Genomic DNA, 20,514 nt, shown 5'->3' on the forward strand with positions numbered 1-20,514 from the left:
CAACCTACAGCAGGTCCAAACTTCTCGTGAAACTCATCGATGACTGCAAAGTTGATATACTCCTCATCGAGATCTGCAAAAGATGAGACAAGTAACGCATTGATTTATATTTTTTGTGGAGTAAAATCATTTAAAAAGGTGTTGGTAGGGAAACCAATGGAAAATTAAACTCACCCATTGTCATAGTCTTCCTGTATGGCTGAAACGTTTCCACAGTCAGGCGGTCATCAGCTCTGGGCAGCACAGTGCATGTTACAGCCCACGGCCAACGTGTTGCCAACGTTGGTGACAATGTTACCTACTTACCCGTCACTTTTTGCTTCATCGGTAAATTCCGCTGTTGTGATTTAATTACACACAAAACCATCATGGCCGACACCAACACTTTGGACCATTTGATCATCAAATATCACTTTACATGGGGAAACTCACCATTGAGTATCTCGTGCCCCAAGAACATTTTCGAACCGGGAAATTTACAGCCATTACTAACACTCACAACTGAAAGACACACACACACACACACGCCAAAGGACTGGGTAACTTTGGCTTACAATTTTTTATTTTTTGGGGGGGGTCCTCAAACAGCAAGTGACTGTTGAAACAATCTCATCGAATTTCCTACTGACCGTCCGACAAAACCAAAGTTTTACTGGCATTCACACGTTGAACGACGCCGAAGTAAGATGCGGTCTTCAGGGTAAGCTTGATCCGTCTGCCCCTGAGGGCATTCATGAACTGAATGTCGTCTACAACCATTTTAAAATCAGTTTCGAGTTGTTTTGAGCAGTAAAAACAGTCAACGTCAACGTCAACGTCGGTCGTTTAGCTGAATACACCGACTAGCTGCTCATTAGGCTAGTTAGCTTAGCAACGGTTGTTAGCAAATTAACGATTTTAATGGCGCATTCAAAGCGCCCCGTTATTTCCTAATTTATCTTTGTCGCTTGTTTTTGTTTTTACTACAAAACAGAAAGGAGAGAATTTGAAATCATTTTTTAATGTTACGATAAAAAAAAAATCATGATAGTAAATACTACCATACATAAATACATATTATATTACATTTGATATTTTATTTGTTTTATTTTGATTTTTACAGGGTCATGGCCAGAAAAAGTTAGTGCAATCAACTTATATTTTTGTGACTACAATTCAAATTACTTCAACAAATGCGTATGTTAGAAAATCGGCATATCCAGTTTAAATGTAAGATGTTGGGAAAATATTGGACAGAAGAGGGTTTACAGAGTGATTCAAATGTTTCTGTTCACAAGTTACTGCTTCCACTTTTCTAAATATAATGGCAGAACTATAACGAGCAATCAGAGCTTGTACAACACCTACTGACTACACGTCAACGCAGCAATTCAACACAACAGCTGATTTATTACAATAACAAAGAGGCAGCGTTTTCCTCCGCTGGTCTGGAGATAACACAAAATATCCACCAGGGGGTGACCTCAGCTCACATTCTCCGCTGAACGCTGCACTCTCAGGTCTGTTCCTCTTGAAGGCAGGACGGAGACAGTCATTTTAATTCACATTATGAAGTACATTTGTAATGTGTGTCTGTGTTTGAATATAATGACTGTGACCAAATATCCTACGCTGTCATCGTTAGGACATAAGTGATCATACTGAAGACTGCACATTTGGCCATGTAAATTTTATAGCAGCATGTTTCCACAAGACTGATGCTGTGTCTTTGGTCTGCAATGTGCCCAAGTATGCAGAGGAAATACTATAAAAATGTTTCAAGGTAATACATGTAATACATTTATATTATATTTGTGGTTGGTTACAGGTTTAGGGAGATAAAGAAGCAGTGGTCACAAGTGCTCACAAACCTCGAATGGTAGCTATGTTGCTTTTTTTCATGCTTTTGAGATTGCTGCAATTATGTTTGAGTTAAATAGTATATTCCTGTCAGTGTTACTGGGCTAACCTGAAATCAGATTTAAATGTGAATTTAGCTTCATGGTGGCAGGTTTAAGGTACATTTCTGATAACAACCAAAAAGGACATGGATTAGCTTATCTTATCAGAAGTTGCCAGCTGCTTACACATAGGTTCTCATGTCTCACTCTGTCAGTGGAGACACATGGATTGTGTTTCTCTGTTCGTCTGTGCACAGCAGACGTTGGGGCACCTCATCAAAGGGAGGATGCTCTGGAGAGCAAGAGGCACAAAGCTCTTTCTCTACTCTTCCTGAGTTTATGCTCACTTGAGTGACAAAAAAAGGCTGAACACAAAGTTCTAAAACTGTAAGAATTCCTTTATGGTCAAGGAATAATAAGGTCTCACATTAACTGTACTTATATTTAAGGGAAAAGTGATCAGGACTTCTTCTATGTATACTTTTTGTAGGAAAGCAAAAATATAAAATGAATGAATAAAAGCAGTCAGAATGGAAAAAAATCTAATAGTTTCCATTTCAGTACAAGTACAATTTAAAAACTCACTGAAGTATGATTATCATTCATCAAACCGAATAAACACAGACCAAAATCCTCCTCAATCAACATTCTTTTACGTCTTTGGGGTATTTAACTAATCAAATGTTAATCAAACTATTGTCTTCCATCGACATACGGCCAACAATACGTGACCTTATCACAGAGCTCAGTTGTGTAACCGGAAAAGTGCGACAAGACTTGGCAGATTTCTGAAAGCAGTAGCACGGCGAAACATCTTTCCTTGACCACCTACTTGTTATCATGTTTTCCCTCATACAGCATGAGCCACAATAGAACCTGCAGCCACTGTTATCTGTAGAGGAAGGGCCACCCTTTCCTGTTCTGCAGACTGAGCACATGGCACAGATTTCTTCATTTAATTTATGATGCTTGGTGACCAGGACCCTGATATAAACATATGTATCTATTTATGTGTGTGAGTGTGAATATAATCTTTTTTCTATCTAAGTTTGGAAAATTACATTCATACAGTTACTAATTATTAAATGAAAAGTGAATTCACCGCTTGCCGTTTTCTCTTCTCCTCCAGGGTGAAACTACTCTGATTAAAGTTGAAAACAACAAAACCTGTAAAATCACGACTTCGAACGAGAAATAACAATTGATGACGCGCAGATCCCACTGTGTGTGTATGTGTGTGTGTGTGTGTGTGTGTGTGTGTGTGTGTGTGTGTGTGTGTGCACATGTGTATGTATGAGAGAGAGAGAGAGAGTGACAAGCCCTTCAACAGCACGGCCGCCTACACACGCACATGCACACAAAGGCAGGGTGAATCTTAATTGTGTAATGTTCATTGACGAGTCAGCACAATGCGGCTGAGACCGCGGAGGCGCACCGAACCTCAGCGAGCAGAGCGATGAAATGCTCCCAGCGAGGCGGACACAGATGGACAGCCTCGTTCAGCCGCTGGTCGCCCAGTACCTCGCTATGGGATGTCAATCAAAAGAAAACAACCAAAATGAAAGTGTACCGGCGGAGGAGAAGGGCAAAGACGATGCGTAAGTCAGTTTTTGCTTGTGTTTGTGTTTTTGTTTTGTTTTTTGTTTTTTTGTTTGTTTGGTTTTTTTTGCTGAAGAATTTAAGGTGTGGTTCAGGCGAATATGTGCACGTTCCCCCATCAGTGACTTCATGTCATTTGTTTATTTTTTCTTTTTCTTTATGGCGTTATTTCTGGCTGAGTATTAGTAGGAATAGATGCCATCCAAGCGTTACACAGCAGCCACAGGTGAACAGTGTTTCAGCTCTTACTTTCTGTCCTGACGCTTACACTGGCCGTGCTGCAGATTCCTCCCCGCTTGCGGCTCACGCAACTGTTTAAACTGGATTTCCGCAATCATTCGGTATTTCCCTTAGTTAAAAGAGAGGAAATGAGAACAATGAATAGCAAATTCCCATCGTGGGGTGGGGTGGGGAGTGTCTTAAATCTAAGCAATGGCTGTCTTCTTTTTCGCAATTACACAAATCACTTCATATGAATAATATGATTATGGTTTGATATACTGTGTCTTCCCCTCTCACTCTGTTTCTAAAGCAGAGGGACTCCAAGATGCGGATCTAGGTGTAGAGTTTCCCCTCCAGGCCGTCCTCATAGGTTCCAGAAACCCAGCCCGACCCAGGCTACCATGGGTAGAACTGTGATGTCCCTGGGACACCTCACCAAGGGGGCAAGCTGGGAGGAGCTGATCCAGGCTTGCCTGCAGTCCTTCGGTAAGTCCATGCTGGCCTGCCTTGGCACTAATGTTGAGTGTGACAAAGTGGAGTGGGGCTGTGAAGTTCGCAGCAAGAGCAGAGATGAGGTTGAAATGTGAAGCAGTGTATTTGGATGTTTTTTTTGTTTTGTTTTGTTTTTTTTGGCTAGGTTGACAATGTTGTGTAGTGCGGGACTGAATCATAATCTGAGACACCAGAAAATGTACTTTGTTTGTTATCATATACGGTTATAGTTTCTAGATTTTTGTCAGCACTTGTTCTGGCATTTTGCAGATCTTGTATAGTGTTGGCCAGGCCTCTAAACCAGAGCAGGGTGGTGTTTTGGGCTTGAATGTAAAATAACTTTGTTATAGCTCTTAATACAGCTGCAATGAATTTTGTTTAATATGTAATTTTCTGTTTTGAGGATGAAATAACTTCCACTGATGTTGGCCAGTGTCTGATATTGTGATTTCATTTTGTGTGATTGTCACATGTTCAGAAAAACAAAATCCTTAATGATTTTTCTTTTAAGTTTCCGCAATTTTAAGTTGCATCAGATTTGTCGATTAATGTATTATTTAAAAGGGTACCTGATAAATAGAGTTTCTAAAATATAAAAAGCACAGCAGTGATTCAGTAGCCTGTAGCTGGATCAATCAAGCAAAGCTCATTGGCTTCATCAAGTTGTCTGGAGTGCTCTCAGAGTTATGGCGATTGCTTCTCTAAAGAGACAAGCTTTCAAATTGCTGTTGCCTGGCTACACAAATGAAGCAAGAGCAATGGAGAGGTGTTACAATGGGCTGGAAATAAAATGACATCCCAATAACGACATTTATCTGTAAAAAGGCAGAACCAAGCCGTAATGATGGTCTGCCACTCATTTCAGATTCACAGAGGAAACAAGATTAACCAGTGGAATGGTAAAAGAGCTATAACATATACATTGCTGTGAAGACTTTCAGTTTTACTACACCAAATAAGGTATTCATAAACACATCCTCAAGATATCATCTCAAAGTATAGTGTGTTATGACAGGGGATTTCCTTGAATGGCTTCTCCTGATAAAATGGAGCTCAGCCCTGCTCCTCCCTGGCCCACATCACAGGCGAACCCCCTGTGGTCCACGAGTCCTGCCACCTTTTCAAATGTGAGATTGCACGTAAGAGCTATTTGAAGGATTACCTGATGGCAGCTTCAAGCCTGGCTGAGCTGAAAGGTCAGCTCCCCGAACAGTGGTCCTCAGATGCTGACCGGCCTTTGAAACACAGAGCACTATGAGGTGTGGATCAATAGCTGTTGACATCATCACTCTCTCAAGACCCCACTGCATTGTATGACACACTGATCAAGTCCAGTGTCAACCAAATTCATATATATTTATGGAAAAGTTACATTGCTTTCTGTTAAATATTTTTCATATTTATTTGGTCTCAGCAATAAATTGACCTCAAATTGAATGTAAATCATACCACTGCTGAGTAATAGTGTAAGCTTTTCATTGGGCTGACAGCCTTTGCCCTCAGCAGTGCTCCCAGCTTTTGTTATCAGATGTATAGGCCCATTATATAAACTCATGCACACCTTCACTAAAACTACCTGTCTCACCCTTTAATCCAATTGATATTACATTGATTAAAAGTGAATTTTATCTGAATATAATACAATATTTTTTGTTTAACTAACAATATTTATTTGTACAACTTTATGACATTCAAAGTTTGCATTCAGAACCAAAATCTTTCAACTACTTATCCATTACTTTTTCCCCATTATTCAGACAGTTTATTCTTTGATTTAAAGGGTAAACTTGTAAATTAGAGCACTTTGTTCTGTTTTAGGTATTAATTTTTGTCTTCCTTTCTAACTAGTTTTTTGTGCACTCTTGGTGGTGTAGTGTTCAGGCGTTCTATACATGTTTATGTATATTGGTGGCGCTGCTCCGCAGTTTTTTTTTTTTATTCTTTTATTATCTTTTATTCTTTTCTTTTATTATTATCTTATTTTACTCTTTTATTTTATTTTTTTATTTCTTCTTTTAGAACTGTTTAAGTACCTCTGTTTGGGGATTTGGGGAAAAGTTTGAGGAAAGTAGAAAAACAAACACTCTTATTCATAAAGTTGTGGGTCCTTATTATTATGGAGTTTTGCATAGAGTACAGTGAGATAACCATCATCCTGCATCTAACATGGATTCCTCTGAAACAAAGGGACCATCCAGTTAGATAGCTTCTGTCAAAACAAGGAAATATTCATTGCCCCACACCAAAGCTGCATGTGGCTGATGGATGACTGAGATAAAAAGCAGGCCATGCGTTGTGTGCCCTTGGCAGTTTTTATCACTATATGTTATCATACAGTAACAGTGTAGCAGGCAGCAGCTTTCCTGATTTTCCAGTCACTAACACACAGTCTAGAGGGGATTTCCTATTACAATTAACCCTGTATGGGGAGGGTAGTGGTTGGAAAGTTGTGAAAAAAAGGATGGGGCAATTGTTTACTTGATGGAGCATCGTGACTTCCTGTGGTATATTTGCCACAGTTCTGACTTTGGCTGATTCATACCTGATTGTTTGGAGATTGTGAGCTGGCACAGGGGGGGAAATCAATAAACCATGCAGAACAGGTGATTTGGTTTTGCATTAACTGCGATTAAGCATTGCTACTTTACCAGCTATATCACATTGGATGCAAGACATTGTTTCATTTGTCTTTCTCACACTCTTATTGACTTGGCTGATGAAGTGACTGTACTGAGCTGTTATAGGCTGTATCTCACAAACAGAAACACACCCCATGCAGGATATGAGGGCTGGATTAGTCAGCTGCAGCTGGAGTGGTGAATTGCTTACAGATAACAAAGATTTGAAAACATGTTGCCATGGCACCTGAGGTTTTTCCAAAGTGATGTGGTTTAAAAGTGGGTCCTCATACACCTGATGTCCTTGTTGGTGTCAAGATAGAACTAAAGCTTAAAGGTAGATTCCCAAAAATTCAGAAAAGGTATTCCAATTTTCAGCATGACATGTTCGTTCTGTACAGATTGTGGGAGGAAGATGTAAGCAGCATAAACTGTCTGTCCATGGTACATAAATAATATTCTCAGAGCTACAAATAAATGGCCATCTTCTGAATTTTCACAGAGGATAAGTGGTGTATTGGTTTACATGTAGGCTGGTAAAAGGTGTCTACAATTATATGTCAGATGCTGGTATTGTAATGTTATAGAATAAAGACCCTGCCTCACCATGGGTCTCACCATGTCAATTGTAGTGTAAAGTCAGACAAGAAAGACAAGGAAATGTGGTCTGGTCACAAAGAGAGGAAGAGGTCTATGTAAGGAGAGAGGAAGCAACAAAGGTAGTGAGAGAAGCAAGCCGCACAGGTTCACACAGTCAGAGGCAAAGATTCATCGACAGGGTCTGTGAATAGCATGGTGAAGTGTATTAAACTGTATACAGCATTCAGTGTTTCACTTTACTTTGTCTTCTCAATTGATGGAAAGACACTCTTCACAGATAACCCTTCAGTTACCTGTCTTTCTCTCCTTATATCAGTGGTCTATTTATGTAATCTGTCTATCATCATCATTGTCATTATCAGTATCACTTGAAAAAAGTCATTAATTAATTAATATTTTTCATTTTGTTCTTTTGCTTTGATCCAAATGAATTCTAAGATGACAGACATAAACTGCATTGCCTTATCCAGCCCTAAAGAAAAGGTGGTTCAGTGAATAGTTTAAAACACAAAAGCCCAGTGTTATAGCCTTGAAAGAGGCCTTGCCTCAGCAGACATCATCACTGTCCTGTGGGGGCCACAGAGACATGACAGTGTGTTTTTGACAAGACTTTTGGAAAGGTGTATCATTTTCTGAGACTACATGTCATCTTTTCAAGGTGGACGCAGAGCCCATCTATGGATGAGGAGGTGGAAAACAGATTTTCAGTTTTATGCAGACAGGTTGTCAGTTTGATTAAATGATGTTATCACTCAAATGGGTGTATTTTGTCTTACAGACGCAGATGGTTGTGTATGTGGGAGCAGCCACTTGTTAAACATCACCCTCACCATGCACCGTACCCTGATCTCCTCCAATGATCTTCTGGACAAACTCATTACTCAATATCCTTCAGCAATCTGTCGTCAAAGCTGTAGCCACTATTAAAATGCAGCCTGAAAATTTCAAACAGTGTGTTTCGCCCCCGTTTTGAGCACCGAATGCACAGCATCAGGCCACTGGTTGTCTGTGTGGTACTTTCAGCTGGTTGTCAATAGCAACAGGCATCACGCTAGCACTTGGCTCACAATGCAGCCTGTAGCTGTCAGTGCAGAATCTGATAGGCAAGTGGCAGTTCATGATTACTGCTGCTGACAGTTTTACATCTCTGTCATTTAACCATTTTAGCTGCACTGTGTAAATTTTTCTTTATTGCATCTCATGTATTTAATAACAGGGACTACATAATTGCTTGCTTTTTCCCCTCTTAACACAAAAAGTTTTGTTTCCTTGTTTTTTTGGTCATGTTTTGCGGATTGAGCGGAAGGCCTGTCATCTACGCTTCCATTCAGGAAACGGCAGTGGCGTCACCAAGCCTCTCAGAGGAGCTTGCTGGCGCAAAGAGCAGCCTTGGGGTTCAGGTGTTAATTACCCTTGCCTCTTTCACGTACACCTCTTCAAATATATATAAACATGGATCCTCTATTGCTTAAAGAGGACCCTGCTCACACAAATCCACATCAGAGCCAAATGGTCGCTATTTTTAACACTCTTAGTCTGAGCTGAAGACTAATAATGATACATTCAATAAATTCAGCGTGTGGGTTAACATTAGGGACGAGACTGTGGGGCCATTAACAGCCTTCATCACAGTCTGGACTTGCGATCGCGTGGGCAGATCTTCTGATCCCATGACGCAATTAGCCTTTTTCTGTGCAACACTTCAAGCTGATTTCTGCCAATAGAGGGCCATTCTGTCAGTCTATTTATAAAGCTCCTTCAGATAATAAGGAAGTGATGTGTGTACTGTATATAAATTCACACACCAGTGTGTTAGTGGTACATGTGTAAAATGGAGGGCAGAGCAATCACAGTAATGAATTATAATCAAACGGGCAGACACAGCATTGATTAAAATATCTTTCCAGTCCCGAGTTTTAATCAACAGTTTTTCTACACAAGAGGAGAAACTGATCATGTATTTTCTTTTACATTTCTGTTATTCACCTACTTCTGTATGCTAGAAGGATTCATTCTGTGATGCTCATCTGGGTTTTGCTTCATGCATTGCTTCTTCCCATATTTCCACATTTGTTTGTCTTTTGGTTGAGTTGCTGTATTTGTTATTAATTAGTTGTTTGTAGTGAAGACACACTACAGTCAAGTCAGCCATATGTTCTTCATTTACTCATAACATACCTTTTGACGAATAGTGCTGAAGATCAGCATATTTCCTGGTGAGATGTTTTTGTCTAAAATAAAAATGTGAAAAATCTGAATTTTAGCTTTCATTGTTAGATGATAAAATCAGGTTGCACTAAGATGGTGCTCCATCAGCATCATTGTTCCCTTAACTAAAATCATTACATTCAAAACAGCGCTGGACAACGAACAGCCAACACAGTGCCAGAGGATATGCTATCTCATCAGGTCAGTTAACACACTGACACATTTTCAGTCTCGCATTAACTCTGCGTTTTGTCTCAGTAACGTGGTTTTTATTTCTGACCACAAGGCATTGGATCCAAGAATTCTGGTTGATGTTCCGGTTGCACCACAGCTTGTCAGACAGCCTGGACCAGTTCCGGGAGCTGATAACAGAACAGGGACAGGAACATCTTTGCTCACTACTAGAGACCAAATGGATGTAAGTGTTAATCTCTCCGACCAGCTGGCAACTGAGACACAAGGCCTTCACAACTCTGAGTTGTTTGTTCAGTCATGGAAAGTACGGAAATCAGTCACAATCAAGAATACAGACTTTGAACTGTGAACTGTTTGATGCCAGGGCTGCTAAAGGATCTTTAAAGTAGATCAAATGTTTGTTTGTCGTGCACTTTTGACACCACATATACAGTGCATGTATATAGCGCTTTTTTTTTTTGTGTGTGTCTTGCTCAAGTGTTGCTATGTTGCACTTGAGCACACGGTGTCGAGGGAAGTATTCAGGTATTCATTCATTCAGAAGTTCATTTCAGTGTTGATTAATTTACTCATATTTTTTTTTTGATTTAAGAAATTGGAATGAAAAAATGTCAGAAAACTGAAACGTGTATGTCTGACATTTGAGAAACTTAACTGGCCTCAGTACCTGTGACAGAACTGTTCATTACACGTTCTTTTGTAGAAACAACAGGGATTGGTCATGGAAGGCTAGCCAGAAGATCCAAGATAACAACAGTAAAAAGAGGAAAGTTTCTCTTCTTTTTGATCACCTGGAGCCCATTGAGTTGGCTGAGCATCTCACCTACCTGGAGTTTAAATCTTTTTGCAGGATATCAGTAAGTATATGCTTCACACCAATGCTTCTTTGTGAGGTTAAAAAAAAACTAAAGAAAATATATGGTATTTCCTCCCTACAACAAATGCCTTGTAGTTTCCGTGCTGCGGTTTATGCTCCTCTCTCTTCTCTTTCTGTTAGTTTGTTGATTATCAGAATTACATTTGCAATGGCTGCATGAAGGACATCCCCGCGATGGAGCGCTCCATTGCCCTGTGTAATGGTATTTCCCAGTGGGTTCAGCTGATGGTGCTGAGCCGACCAACTGCTCAGCTGAGAGCTGAGGTTTTCTCAAAGTTTATCCACGTGGCGCAGGTAGTTAAATCAGCCTCTCACTATAACAAGTTCTGTTCCTGGTTGAGTAAGTGCATTTGACACTTTTCTTGCATCGACATGCCCTGGTTCACAGACCTAATCTAGCTAATGACAGTCTATTGTCACACTCTGAGTAACACTCTGAGTAACACCATAGAGGCTTAATAATTAGAAGTTGCATAATGCATTTTCACAGGGAGCCGGTAATGATTCTTAAGAGCTCTACTGCAGGCCTTTAGCATATCCAAAGATTTAACCAATAAAAAAGTATTAACTGAATGCAAGTTAATGGAGTCATCCAGTAGGGCACACTTGTACACTGAGGTGATTGTGGAAGTGGAAAAGAGAGAAATGTGAAATGTGGTTTTTTTTTGCGTGTATGTGCCACTGATCAGACGCTGCTTGTTAAAACCACTTCAATGTGAAGCTGCATGCAGTGTGTTTAGAAGTGATGCACCAGCTTCAGGGAATCGTTAAGCAGGCTTGTGTTCTGAAGGATCTCTTGCACTGTAACACTAATGTACCAATCTGCTGCTGCTGCTCACTGCTGTGAACCTAAAAAACCCATGGGTGTGGAAACGAATTTCACACCATAATGCTCCAGTGACAGCACAAATCAGAGAACCAAAAGGAGAGGGAAAAGCACTTCCAAAAAGAGTGAGGTATCAGAGTGAAGGAAGAAAAGCCAACAATATAAGTGGCTTATGTAACAGTATTGTGAATTATATAACCAGGCCTACCTTTAGCTAGTTAAATCATGCATGTTTACAAATGTGTGTGTGTGTGAACTGATAAGTGTCCTTTTATGTGTGAATCCACCAGAGTCTACATGTTATGCACAACTACAACACACTAATGGCGGTGGTAGGAGGTCTTTGTCACAGCTCGATCTCCAGACTGAAAGACACCACCTCACACGTACCTAGTGAGGTCACCAAGGTAAAGTGCAACTAAACACTGGCTTTTAAATAAAATAATGCCCCAAAAGGATGTATCAGATACATTACAGTGTGTTGACTGGGCACCAAAACATTCTCATAATAGTCATAAAATACTATTCACTCCTCAAGGTACTGAACGAGATGACAGACCTGCTGTCCTCATGCAGAAACTATGACAACTACAGGCAAGCTTACAACAGGTGTACAGGTTTTAAAATCCCTATCCTGGGAGTCCACCTTAAAGACCTGATCACTGTCAACGAGGCCATGTCAGACTACGTGGAGGACAACAAGGTCAATGTCCAGAAGCTCCAGGCATTCTATAGCCACATTAATGAGCTGATCCAACTCCAGCAGGTCCCCTCGAGACTGGATGCTAATAAGGACTTGGTTCATCTGTTGACGGTAGTGTATCTCTTAGTTAGTCTTTTTAAATGGTTATGTAGCTTCATGTGATTCACTGCATTGTCCAAATGCAAATGAGCATGCGAGAGCATGTGGCTTGTCCATACTTGTGTGGGCGTGATGAGGGTCTATGATCCGTAAGTGTGGGTGACGAACTGAGTGTAAATGAGAGGGAGTTGGGATTGCTCTATTGTTGTGCTATCGGTAGGCAGTGCTTTACTTGCACTTGAATGCCAAAATGCCCATGAAGAGATAATAGTTACCCTGTGACCTAAATTTGTCCTCATCAAAACAGGTTTCAAGGAGACATCTAGAGATAGAGAGCTCTTTCTCTTTCTGTTTACAGGCCATGTGCTGACATGTGTTCTCTGTTTCCCCACAGCTGTCCTTGGACCTTTACTACACAGAGGATGACATCTATGAACTTTCTTATGCTAGAGAACCCAAGAACTGTAAAGCACCTGTGAGTGGTCGAAGCAAACACCTTAGACAGCACCTGTGTAACAGCTGGCTTTAAAGCAATACTCTCTTCGGAAAATCCCTTTATTTCCTTTTTTGTCAACAGATGTCAAGATTGACTGTTGTGTCATCTGGCTACTTTTAAATTTTGGTACAGATGCACAGTGGTAATCTTGTCAAGAGATATAATAATTCACAAATTTTTTTAGACATTAAATCTGAAGCTTAGTTTACTGTTAGGACAAGAAAACAGCAGGCTCATTCAAGCTACTGGTTCTGTCTGCTTTTGCAGTCTATGTTTATGTTTATGCTAAGACAAAATTACTGGCTGTTTAGCTACATACTTAGCATTCAGATATGAGGGTGGTATCAATCTTCTCATTTAACTCTCTGCAGTAAAGCAAATGCCTAAGCAATTCATTATTTATATTTTAAGTTTTGTTATTTGACATCCTTATTTCTGCCTTGGGGCACTTTGTACAGATTTAGTGTAATATTTTGTAAATGTCATATCATATATTATATTGTTCAATCAGCCAGCCACCCCTTCTAGACCTCCAGTGGTTGTTGACTGGGCACCAGGAGTGGCTCCCAAACCTGACCCCCGGACCATCAGCAAACATGTGCAGAGAATGGTAGACGTAAGTAATTCCTTTTTAAAGAGTAGCCTCCATAGATCTTCAGTTAAGCTGTTATAGAACAATATTTAATACATTTTTCCTCTGCATGCTGCCACTTTGACAGGCTGCTTTCACAGTTATTGTTCACTAAAAATCGAGTAACAATGGGTTTTTGTGTCTTTCACAGTCCGTGTTTAAGAACTATGATCACGATGAGAATGGCTTCATTTCTCAAGAGGACTTTGAGAAAATTGCTGCTAGCTTTCCTTTTTCCTTCTGTGTCATGGACAAAGAGAAGTAAGTGTTTTGACTGGTCATACACTTTCAGCTTTGAGTTCATTGTCACTTCATTGGAGAGGAAGCAAAAGTGGTATTTGTAGTGAAGGAGTGCAGGAACAGGAAACATAAAATAGCTGCAGAATTAAACAAACCCCACCCCATCCCCCCTCACAAACACACACACTAAATATGCACGCCTTTATTTCTCACGCACAACCAGTGGTTTGCAATGCTCACAACCCAAAGTGGAACATGTGATCCCTCAGCTAGGCCTTAACATAAAACCAGAACTGTTAATGCTGTCATGGATTCCTATTACTCATTGGCAAAGTGGGATGTAGAACGTCTGTTAATACTGTGTGTACATACTGTGTATGTAATTGGGTCTTGCAGGGAAGGCCTTGTCAGCAGAGATGAGATCACAGCCTATTTCATGCGGGCGAGTGTCATCTGCTCCAAACTGGGTCTTGGGTTTGTCCACAACTTCCAAGAGACCACTTACATGAAGCCCACCTTCTGTGACAACTGCTCAGGATTTGTAAGTCCAGACACTAATACAAGAATGAGGGTATGATGAAGTAAAGAAACTGTTTTGCTGTTGTGTTTATGTCTGTCAATAATACAAAGAATGTTTAATTTGGGTTTCAGTCCTCAGTTAGTTGTTTACATCAATGTATTGTGCTTCACAGTTGTGGGGTGTCATCAAACAAGGCTACAGGTGCAAAGGTAACTATTACGCTCCATGTTCTACAACTTTAGCTTGTCTAGCTTCAGTCTAAATGTCAGTGTCCTGTTTAAAAACCATCCAGAGAAGAGTTACTCACATTGTCTTCTAGAGGTGCACACAGTGTTTTGTCAGGACCAGGTAGAGTGAAGCTATCTTAGGAAGGTGAACTGTGGTTTTCTATGTTGCATATTATGCACTCAACATTGCAAGACATGAAAGACAAACTGTGGTACTGCAGATAGAACCACAGTTTTCCCCCTCCCCCATCCCTCAAAAGGTACAAGAGCTATTTGTTTGATCGACAGTTTGCATGCAAAGGTCTGAGAGTTGCATTTGCAGAAATTCTGCCTTGAAGCAGAAGTCAGTTTGTCAACATTACACTGACTGCTAGTTCCTGTTCCAACATGTTGTGCATTCTTTTGGCTTGCTCAGATTGTGGAATGAACTGCCACAAGCTGTGCAAGGACCAGGTGGCGTTTGAGTGCAAGAAGAACACCAAAGTGGCCAACACCATCGACAGCCCAACACCGACCTCCACGCCCATCACGATGGGCACCTCAGAGGGTGGGTTTAGGTGATGGAGTTCATATGCAGCATAAACAGTCCCATTCCTGCACACATAAACTATATTCTTCATGGTCACAGCAAGATGAGTGCATGCAGACCATACCACAAATTTGACATGGACCTTTAACTCCTGATGGCATGTGCCATCTGGTGGCCGAGAGTTTTTACATACATTCATGCTGATTAACTAGGAAATCTTGTTTCTTGTTATCACTGTCTGACACACTGGAGTGATAAACAGGAAAAGTCACAAATTTGCATCAGTTTGCAGAAGCTGAAAGAAAACAGGGTGTGCTGTTTGGGTGATTTCCCTCATGCTGTCATTAAAAACTGTTTCACACACAGTAATACTGAAACACCCACATGCTACAAAGTTTCTATATTCAGATCCGAAGCACCGTAAGACATATATAGTGACTAATCTGGTGCCAGTTAGTTGTAGCCACTCGGTTGGGCACGGAGAATTAGGTTATGAAGCGCCCAATAAATAACAAAATGTCCAAACATTTGACTGCTGTTGGGTGGTCCCATTTATCTAGATGTAGCTTAATAACAGCCTAATCATTTTGTAAATGCATATAAAATGATCTCACCTACATCACCTTCCCACACCATTCCCAGTAGTCACTGCCTGGCCCACCTGTGGTATTTTATCAATACAGAGCACCTTAACAAAACCTCGCATCTCTATGACTACCATGCTATTTCAAACACGATGAAGTGAATCACTGTTGATATCAGTTTTGTTTTAGATTGACAGTTTATTTCCTGACTGTGTCAAAATGATGAAAATTTGACTGTACTGCACAATCAACAATCAGAATTTTTCATTTGCCTCACTTGAAATGGTTGTGATGTCCCACTCAACAGGTTCAGAAGAATGTCCTTTCCCCTACCCAACAGATGACAGCAAAGACTGGAGCCCAGACTCCCCACTTACCCCCCATCCAGTGCCTCACAGGGTCAACAGTGGCACCCAGACAGAGGGGCCCCAGCTGTCCTGTGCAACCCCTGACGCCAGTCGATGTCCGCCCTCTCTGCTAGTCCCAATACCAACCACCTTCACTTCATGCCCCAGCCCGGTGCCCCAGAGAAAACAGCGCTACTGTGCCAAATGGGAAAACGGAGCGACTATTGTGCACAAGCCGAAAGAACCAGAAGAGGAGAGCAAACCCACCTATGAATCCCTTGAATCAGTGAGTGTCAGGACCAAGTTTTTATTAAATTGAACCCACCAGAGCTTTCTAATACAAAACTTCCATGTCTTATCCAGGAAAACCAGAAGCTGCAAAAAGCAAACGAGACACTACGTAGGAAGCTGAAGGAGACAGAAAGGGAGGTGGAGATGCTAAAGACACTGCTAAAGAGGCACGCGCTCCACCGCATGGAGGAGGACTCGTCATCCTAGACCTATACTTGCAGTGTATTAAACCGTCTGCAGGGAGAATCCTGCTGCCCCCTCCGGCAGCATACATAATAATGGATCGAATATTTAACTTCCTGGTCAGCAATGCAGGTAATTTATCAGTATAATGAGACCCAGCAGGCGTCACGTGATATAAAGTGGTACACAATGCACATATCCAGTAGAGGGGTTCAGATGCAGCAATGTTAGACAACCATTCAGTATGTCAACAGTAATAATGTTAAGGACATTTTTAAGTTGTGTATGGAAGCTACAGTACACAGTTCAGTGACTACATTTTACCAATTTGATATTAACTGACAAACAAAATTTACTGTACAGTATGAAGATGCAAAAAAAAAAAAAAAAAGGCTGCAGTGTTATATCCAGAGATGTGAGCAGAAGGAGCCACTTAACTTCCCAATGAAAATCATCAATAGAAGCATTAGTTACAGAATTTAGTGAAGCATTTTCAGGTTAGATTTTGTGCTCCCAAACATAAAAAAGAAACATTGAATGAAGGAGTGAAACTATATCAGAATGTGTTTGATCAATTCTTGATCAATAATGGCATCGGATGTTTATGTTAAACATAAGCTAGGAAACAGGGGCTGCAGTAAAATGAATGCAGCTACATATTTTTCAAAACAAGAGGCTTGTGGCTTACATGGCAGGTGCGTTGCTGTTATTGTTATTATTAGTACTAACCCTCTGATTATATCAGCAGAATGAAAAGTTCATCTCTGTCAGAATAACCCCCGAACTGTTGTTTCCTCGTGTCAAAGCCCTTATTATCATCAATGCACGGGTTTTCAGTGCATCTGTCCGTATTTATTGTCTGAAACACTACACATCAAGCGATATCAAGCGTGAGATAAATGAACCTTTTGTACAGTTTGCTGGTACTTTCCGTGACTTATTTATGCTTAAGTGTGTCGGTATCATGTTTTGTTTTTTTTTCCCCCATATGCAGCCATGTCATCTGATTATTGTTTGGTCCACTGTACCAGTGTTGTACTGTGAACAGCCGTCAAGGTAGATGTGTTTTTAATATGTGGTGTACTGTAAATACAAAGTATACACTTCATCTTAGGTATATCGAGATTCACCCTCTCCCTCAGTATTGTTAAATTGTGTTAATAAACTGTAAAATCTCTGCCTGTGTTCCTCCTCTTGACCACTGGAGGTCACTGAAGCCTCACAGTATTCCTTCAGCTTTTTCACTAAAGATTTGTTGAATTTCATTTTTGCAGATTCCCAGCTGTTTTCTCGTTGCACTCTAATTAGCTCTCTGTGTTAAACTGTAAGGCTCTTTCTGTCAAATTAGGCGGAGCAAAAAGCATCACAGCCAAAACATTTCCTCCATTACATTGTGGTTAACTTTAAATGAGGCAACTTTTAATGTGAAGTTTACAGATAATTTTTTTTATTGGAAGAATTAGGAAGCGTTTCATGGGGAAAACTCAACTCAGGACTGTAGTTAAGAGATAAATACTTTCAAAGCATTATTTTATTTATTTTTTTTTTTTTTACCTCAGTACAAAATGTATGGATGCATTTGTGAGACATAAACCTTTGGTGTCCCACTGTTGTCTGTTGAGACTATGCCACTCTGTTCTGCCCTCTGGCTTAATTGCTGGTAATGAATCCCAACTCCACAGTTACCATTGGCTTGTCAATAATGAGAGTACAACTGTCTGCTCGTGGTGAAGCATAAATTTAAACCAAATACATATTTCAGCCATACCGTAATCCGCAGATGATGTCATGCTGCTATTTCCCTGCTGCTGTGATTCAGCAACTATTATCTCTGCAGGGGTAATTTGTCCTCAGATGAGGAATATTGTTTGATTCAAATTATTTTGGCCTCCTCTCTTCCTGCAACCATAATGACTTGTTGCTGGGCAGTGAGCAGACAGTCAGTGAAAAAGGATAGTCTCTGAGGCATAGCAGAAGCTCCCAAGCCTAGCCTCAGTGACAGCTAATTTACTTCTATTTAAATGTGACACCCAGCTGCAGGGAAGTAACACCCCAAACCTACCAGGCTCAATGCACACTAACGCTGAATAATTACCAATATCATCCCTGGCTGAGAGAAAGTGACAGAGAAAACGTGTGTTAAACTCGAGGGATGATGCCCCGGTAAGGCCGCAACGCAAGCTCAAATGGAGAAATGTATTTAGCCTGACACACTGAAGCAGTTATCATAAAGTCCATTTACAAGCCCATCAGAGAATGTATACGCCATTAATTATGATAGATTTAAGCCTGGAGCAGATTACAAGACATATGTAAGCAAACTGAAAAAGTGCATCACATTGCACACATTGAGAGCAAAATATGAGACGCAAAAAGTCAGCCTAATTAAGGTGGACAGACAGAAATGATTTATCACCCAGACATCAGAGTGCTCTGGGGAATTTGGGGCACTGTGAGATACCCTTAAGTTAACTAAATCTGCTAAGTCTAATGAACACACTAATTAGAGAAAGATGCAGAAAGCCCAGTTATGTCCTCCTGAAAGTATGAGACACACACAGCCCAATGAGGCTATTTTGATGAGCACAATGCATTTAACACACAGGCGGTGCTCATTTCAGACATGGAGAAGATCTACTACCAACCACAATGCCTGTAGGATACAGCCACACCACAGTCGAACTCCACTCCACTAATTTTCTTGATTATTAAACTGAGTTCATTAAGTTCTAATGATGGCCAAAGGTGCCTAGTGGAAGAGTAAGAGGAGAAAGGCAGAAGGAGAGAAAGAGGCACAGATTTTATGGATTCTTTTTTTCTGGAGCTGTGTTGAAAATTGAAGCCATGGTGAATTTTTTTAATTAACCTTGATGGCAGCGCAGAAGTCTAACTGGAGGAACATCATTGCTCAGCTATGATCCCTGCTGGCCTCTGATAATCATGTAGTGGGTTGTTTTGGGGTGATGTTTTAATATTATTTATTTTATCTATTTATCTGTTCCTGGTAAATGCAGGAAGCTCTTTCAAGGGTAAAGAATTTAAAAGCCAAAAAGAGACTACAGTTCACATTTTGGCCTCTGAAATTCTAAGAATAAAACAGTCTGCAGACATAAAACAATACCTCCAGAAATTCATATCCTGGAACGATCCAACAAAGTGGCCTCATGGTTCTTCCTTTTGTGGCAAAGCATACATTGCAAACTCTTCCTGTAGTAATGGATCCCCACTACGTTAGGCACAAGCACATATTTTTGGCTCCCAATTTTGAAGCACAGCAAAACTGAGAATGATGCATTTGAATGCGTGTTCTTGAGCACACGGTATCTTGTTTGTCACAGCATACAAGAATGCACATCATGAGTGAGGAAACAGGATGCAGCTCACATGTAGCGTCGGTATTGTGAGATTTATGTTAATATGCCATTCACCAGTGCAGCTGCCAGGATGATTTATGAGTGATTTCCATTCAGTGTTATTGCTCCTTGAGGTGAACTTTGGTGGCAAATGGTGGTGGAATGACGAGAAAACTAGTCCTGAATCTTGCAAAGGCTTTGATGTAAGTGCTGCGAGTTACGTCACATATGGGCTGAATTAAAGAGCAGATTTTCGAAATCTGGCTCCATATTTTGTGCAGCCTATTTACCACCAGCATTAGTAGTACATCAGAAACCTGTCCCTTGATGTAAAGTATTCACCCTGGCTGTATGGTATCTAATAACAAAGACAGACTGGTGAAGAGGAAAATTTACTGATGCAAAAAAAGGAGGTGAGCTGGTGGGACAAGAGCTGTGAGAAGAGCAGATGCTGCAGCGCTGGAACAACCAGAGTGCCTTCCTTCCATAATCAGCAGAGCCCTGTGTAACAACACATTGCCAAGATCAAGGAAAGTGAAGCAAAGCACTGCTGCGGTGAGGGGACAAATATAGAGCAAGAGGAGGAGGAAGTAGTAGGAGGAGACTGAGTTTCCCCTCACTGAGACTTTCTTATGAAGGTGAGTAACACACAGCAAATCGTGCGTTCCTCTGTGTCGGTCTGTAGCCAAACCCTCAAAGCCCTCAAACTCAACATCTCCTTGTCTTTCCATTGAGCAGTGGGACACAGTTGGTCTCCCCCATTGATGGGAGCCACAGGGACACCACAGGCTGTT

General features: G+C 40.8%; 2 protein-coding genes across 3 annotated transcripts in view; one reads left to right on the forward strand and one right to left on the reverse strand.

Annotated features, from left to right (window-relative positions):
• The window catches only part of LOC115035328 (delta-like protein 4), a 30,680-nt gene extending 27,595 nt beyond the window's left edge, over nt 1-3,085 (reverse strand). Inside the window, 5 exon segments of the mRNA XM_029493054.1 lie at nt 9-73; nt 175-231; nt 299-337; nt 433-501; nt 630-3,085. Of these exon segments, the coding sequence (XP_029348914.1) occupies nt 9-73; nt 175-231; nt 299-337; nt 433-501; nt 630-759 (360 nt within the window). The 5' untranslated portion in view covers nt 760-3,085.
• A 130-nt stretch (nt 3,086-3,215) lies between these two features.
• LOC115035330 (RAS guanyl-releasing protein 1) lies at nt 3,216-16,781 on the forward strand. 2 transcript variants are annotated; one of them, XM_029493056.1, is made up of 17 exons: nt 3,216-3,478; nt 4,015-4,187; nt 8,190-8,295; nt 9,758-9,820; nt 9,906-10,037; nt 10,518-10,671; nt 10,812-10,985; nt 11,808-11,924; nt 12,056-12,331; nt 12,714-12,794; nt 13,327-13,431; nt 13,598-13,707; nt 14,083-14,227; nt 14,379-14,415; nt 14,849-14,980; nt 15,854-16,179; nt 16,257-16,781. In XM_029493056.1, exons 1-17 carry the CDS (start codon nt 3,342-3,344, stop codon nt 16,389-16,391), a joined length of 2,403 nt encoding a protein of 800 aa, XP_029348916.1. In that variant the 5' UTR covers nt 3,216-3,341; the 3' UTR covers nt 16,392-16,781. The 2 variants fall into 2 exon arrangements, with proteins under 2 accessions (XP_029348916.1, XP_029348915.1); XM_029493055.1 differs by having other exon boundaries at nt 3,217-3,478; nt 4,012-4,187.
• Nucleotides 16,782-20,514: the final 3,733 nt, after the last annotated feature.

The sequence above is a fragment of the Echeneis naucrates genome, chromosome 22 (genome assembly GCF_900963305.1).
Source record: "Echeneis naucrates chromosome 22, fEcheNa1.1, whole genome shotgun sequence".
Lineage (NCBI taxonomy): Eukaryota > Metazoa > Chordata > Actinopteri > Carangiformes > Echeneidae > Echeneis > Echeneis naucrates.

Coding starts and splice junctions, on each gene's coding strand:
- LOC115035330 (XM_029493055.1), top strand. CDS start 3,342: ATGCTCCCAGCGAGGCGGACACAGATGGACAGCCTCGTTCAGCCGCTG. Junction 12,332..12,713: donor ACTTGGTTCATCTGTTGACG/GTAGTGTATCTC, acceptor GTTTCCCCACAG/CTGTCCTTGGACCTTTACTA. Junction 12,795..13,326: donor CCAAGAACTGTAAAGCACCT/GTGAGTGGTCGA, acceptor TTGTTCAATCAG/CCAGCCACCCCTTCTAGACC.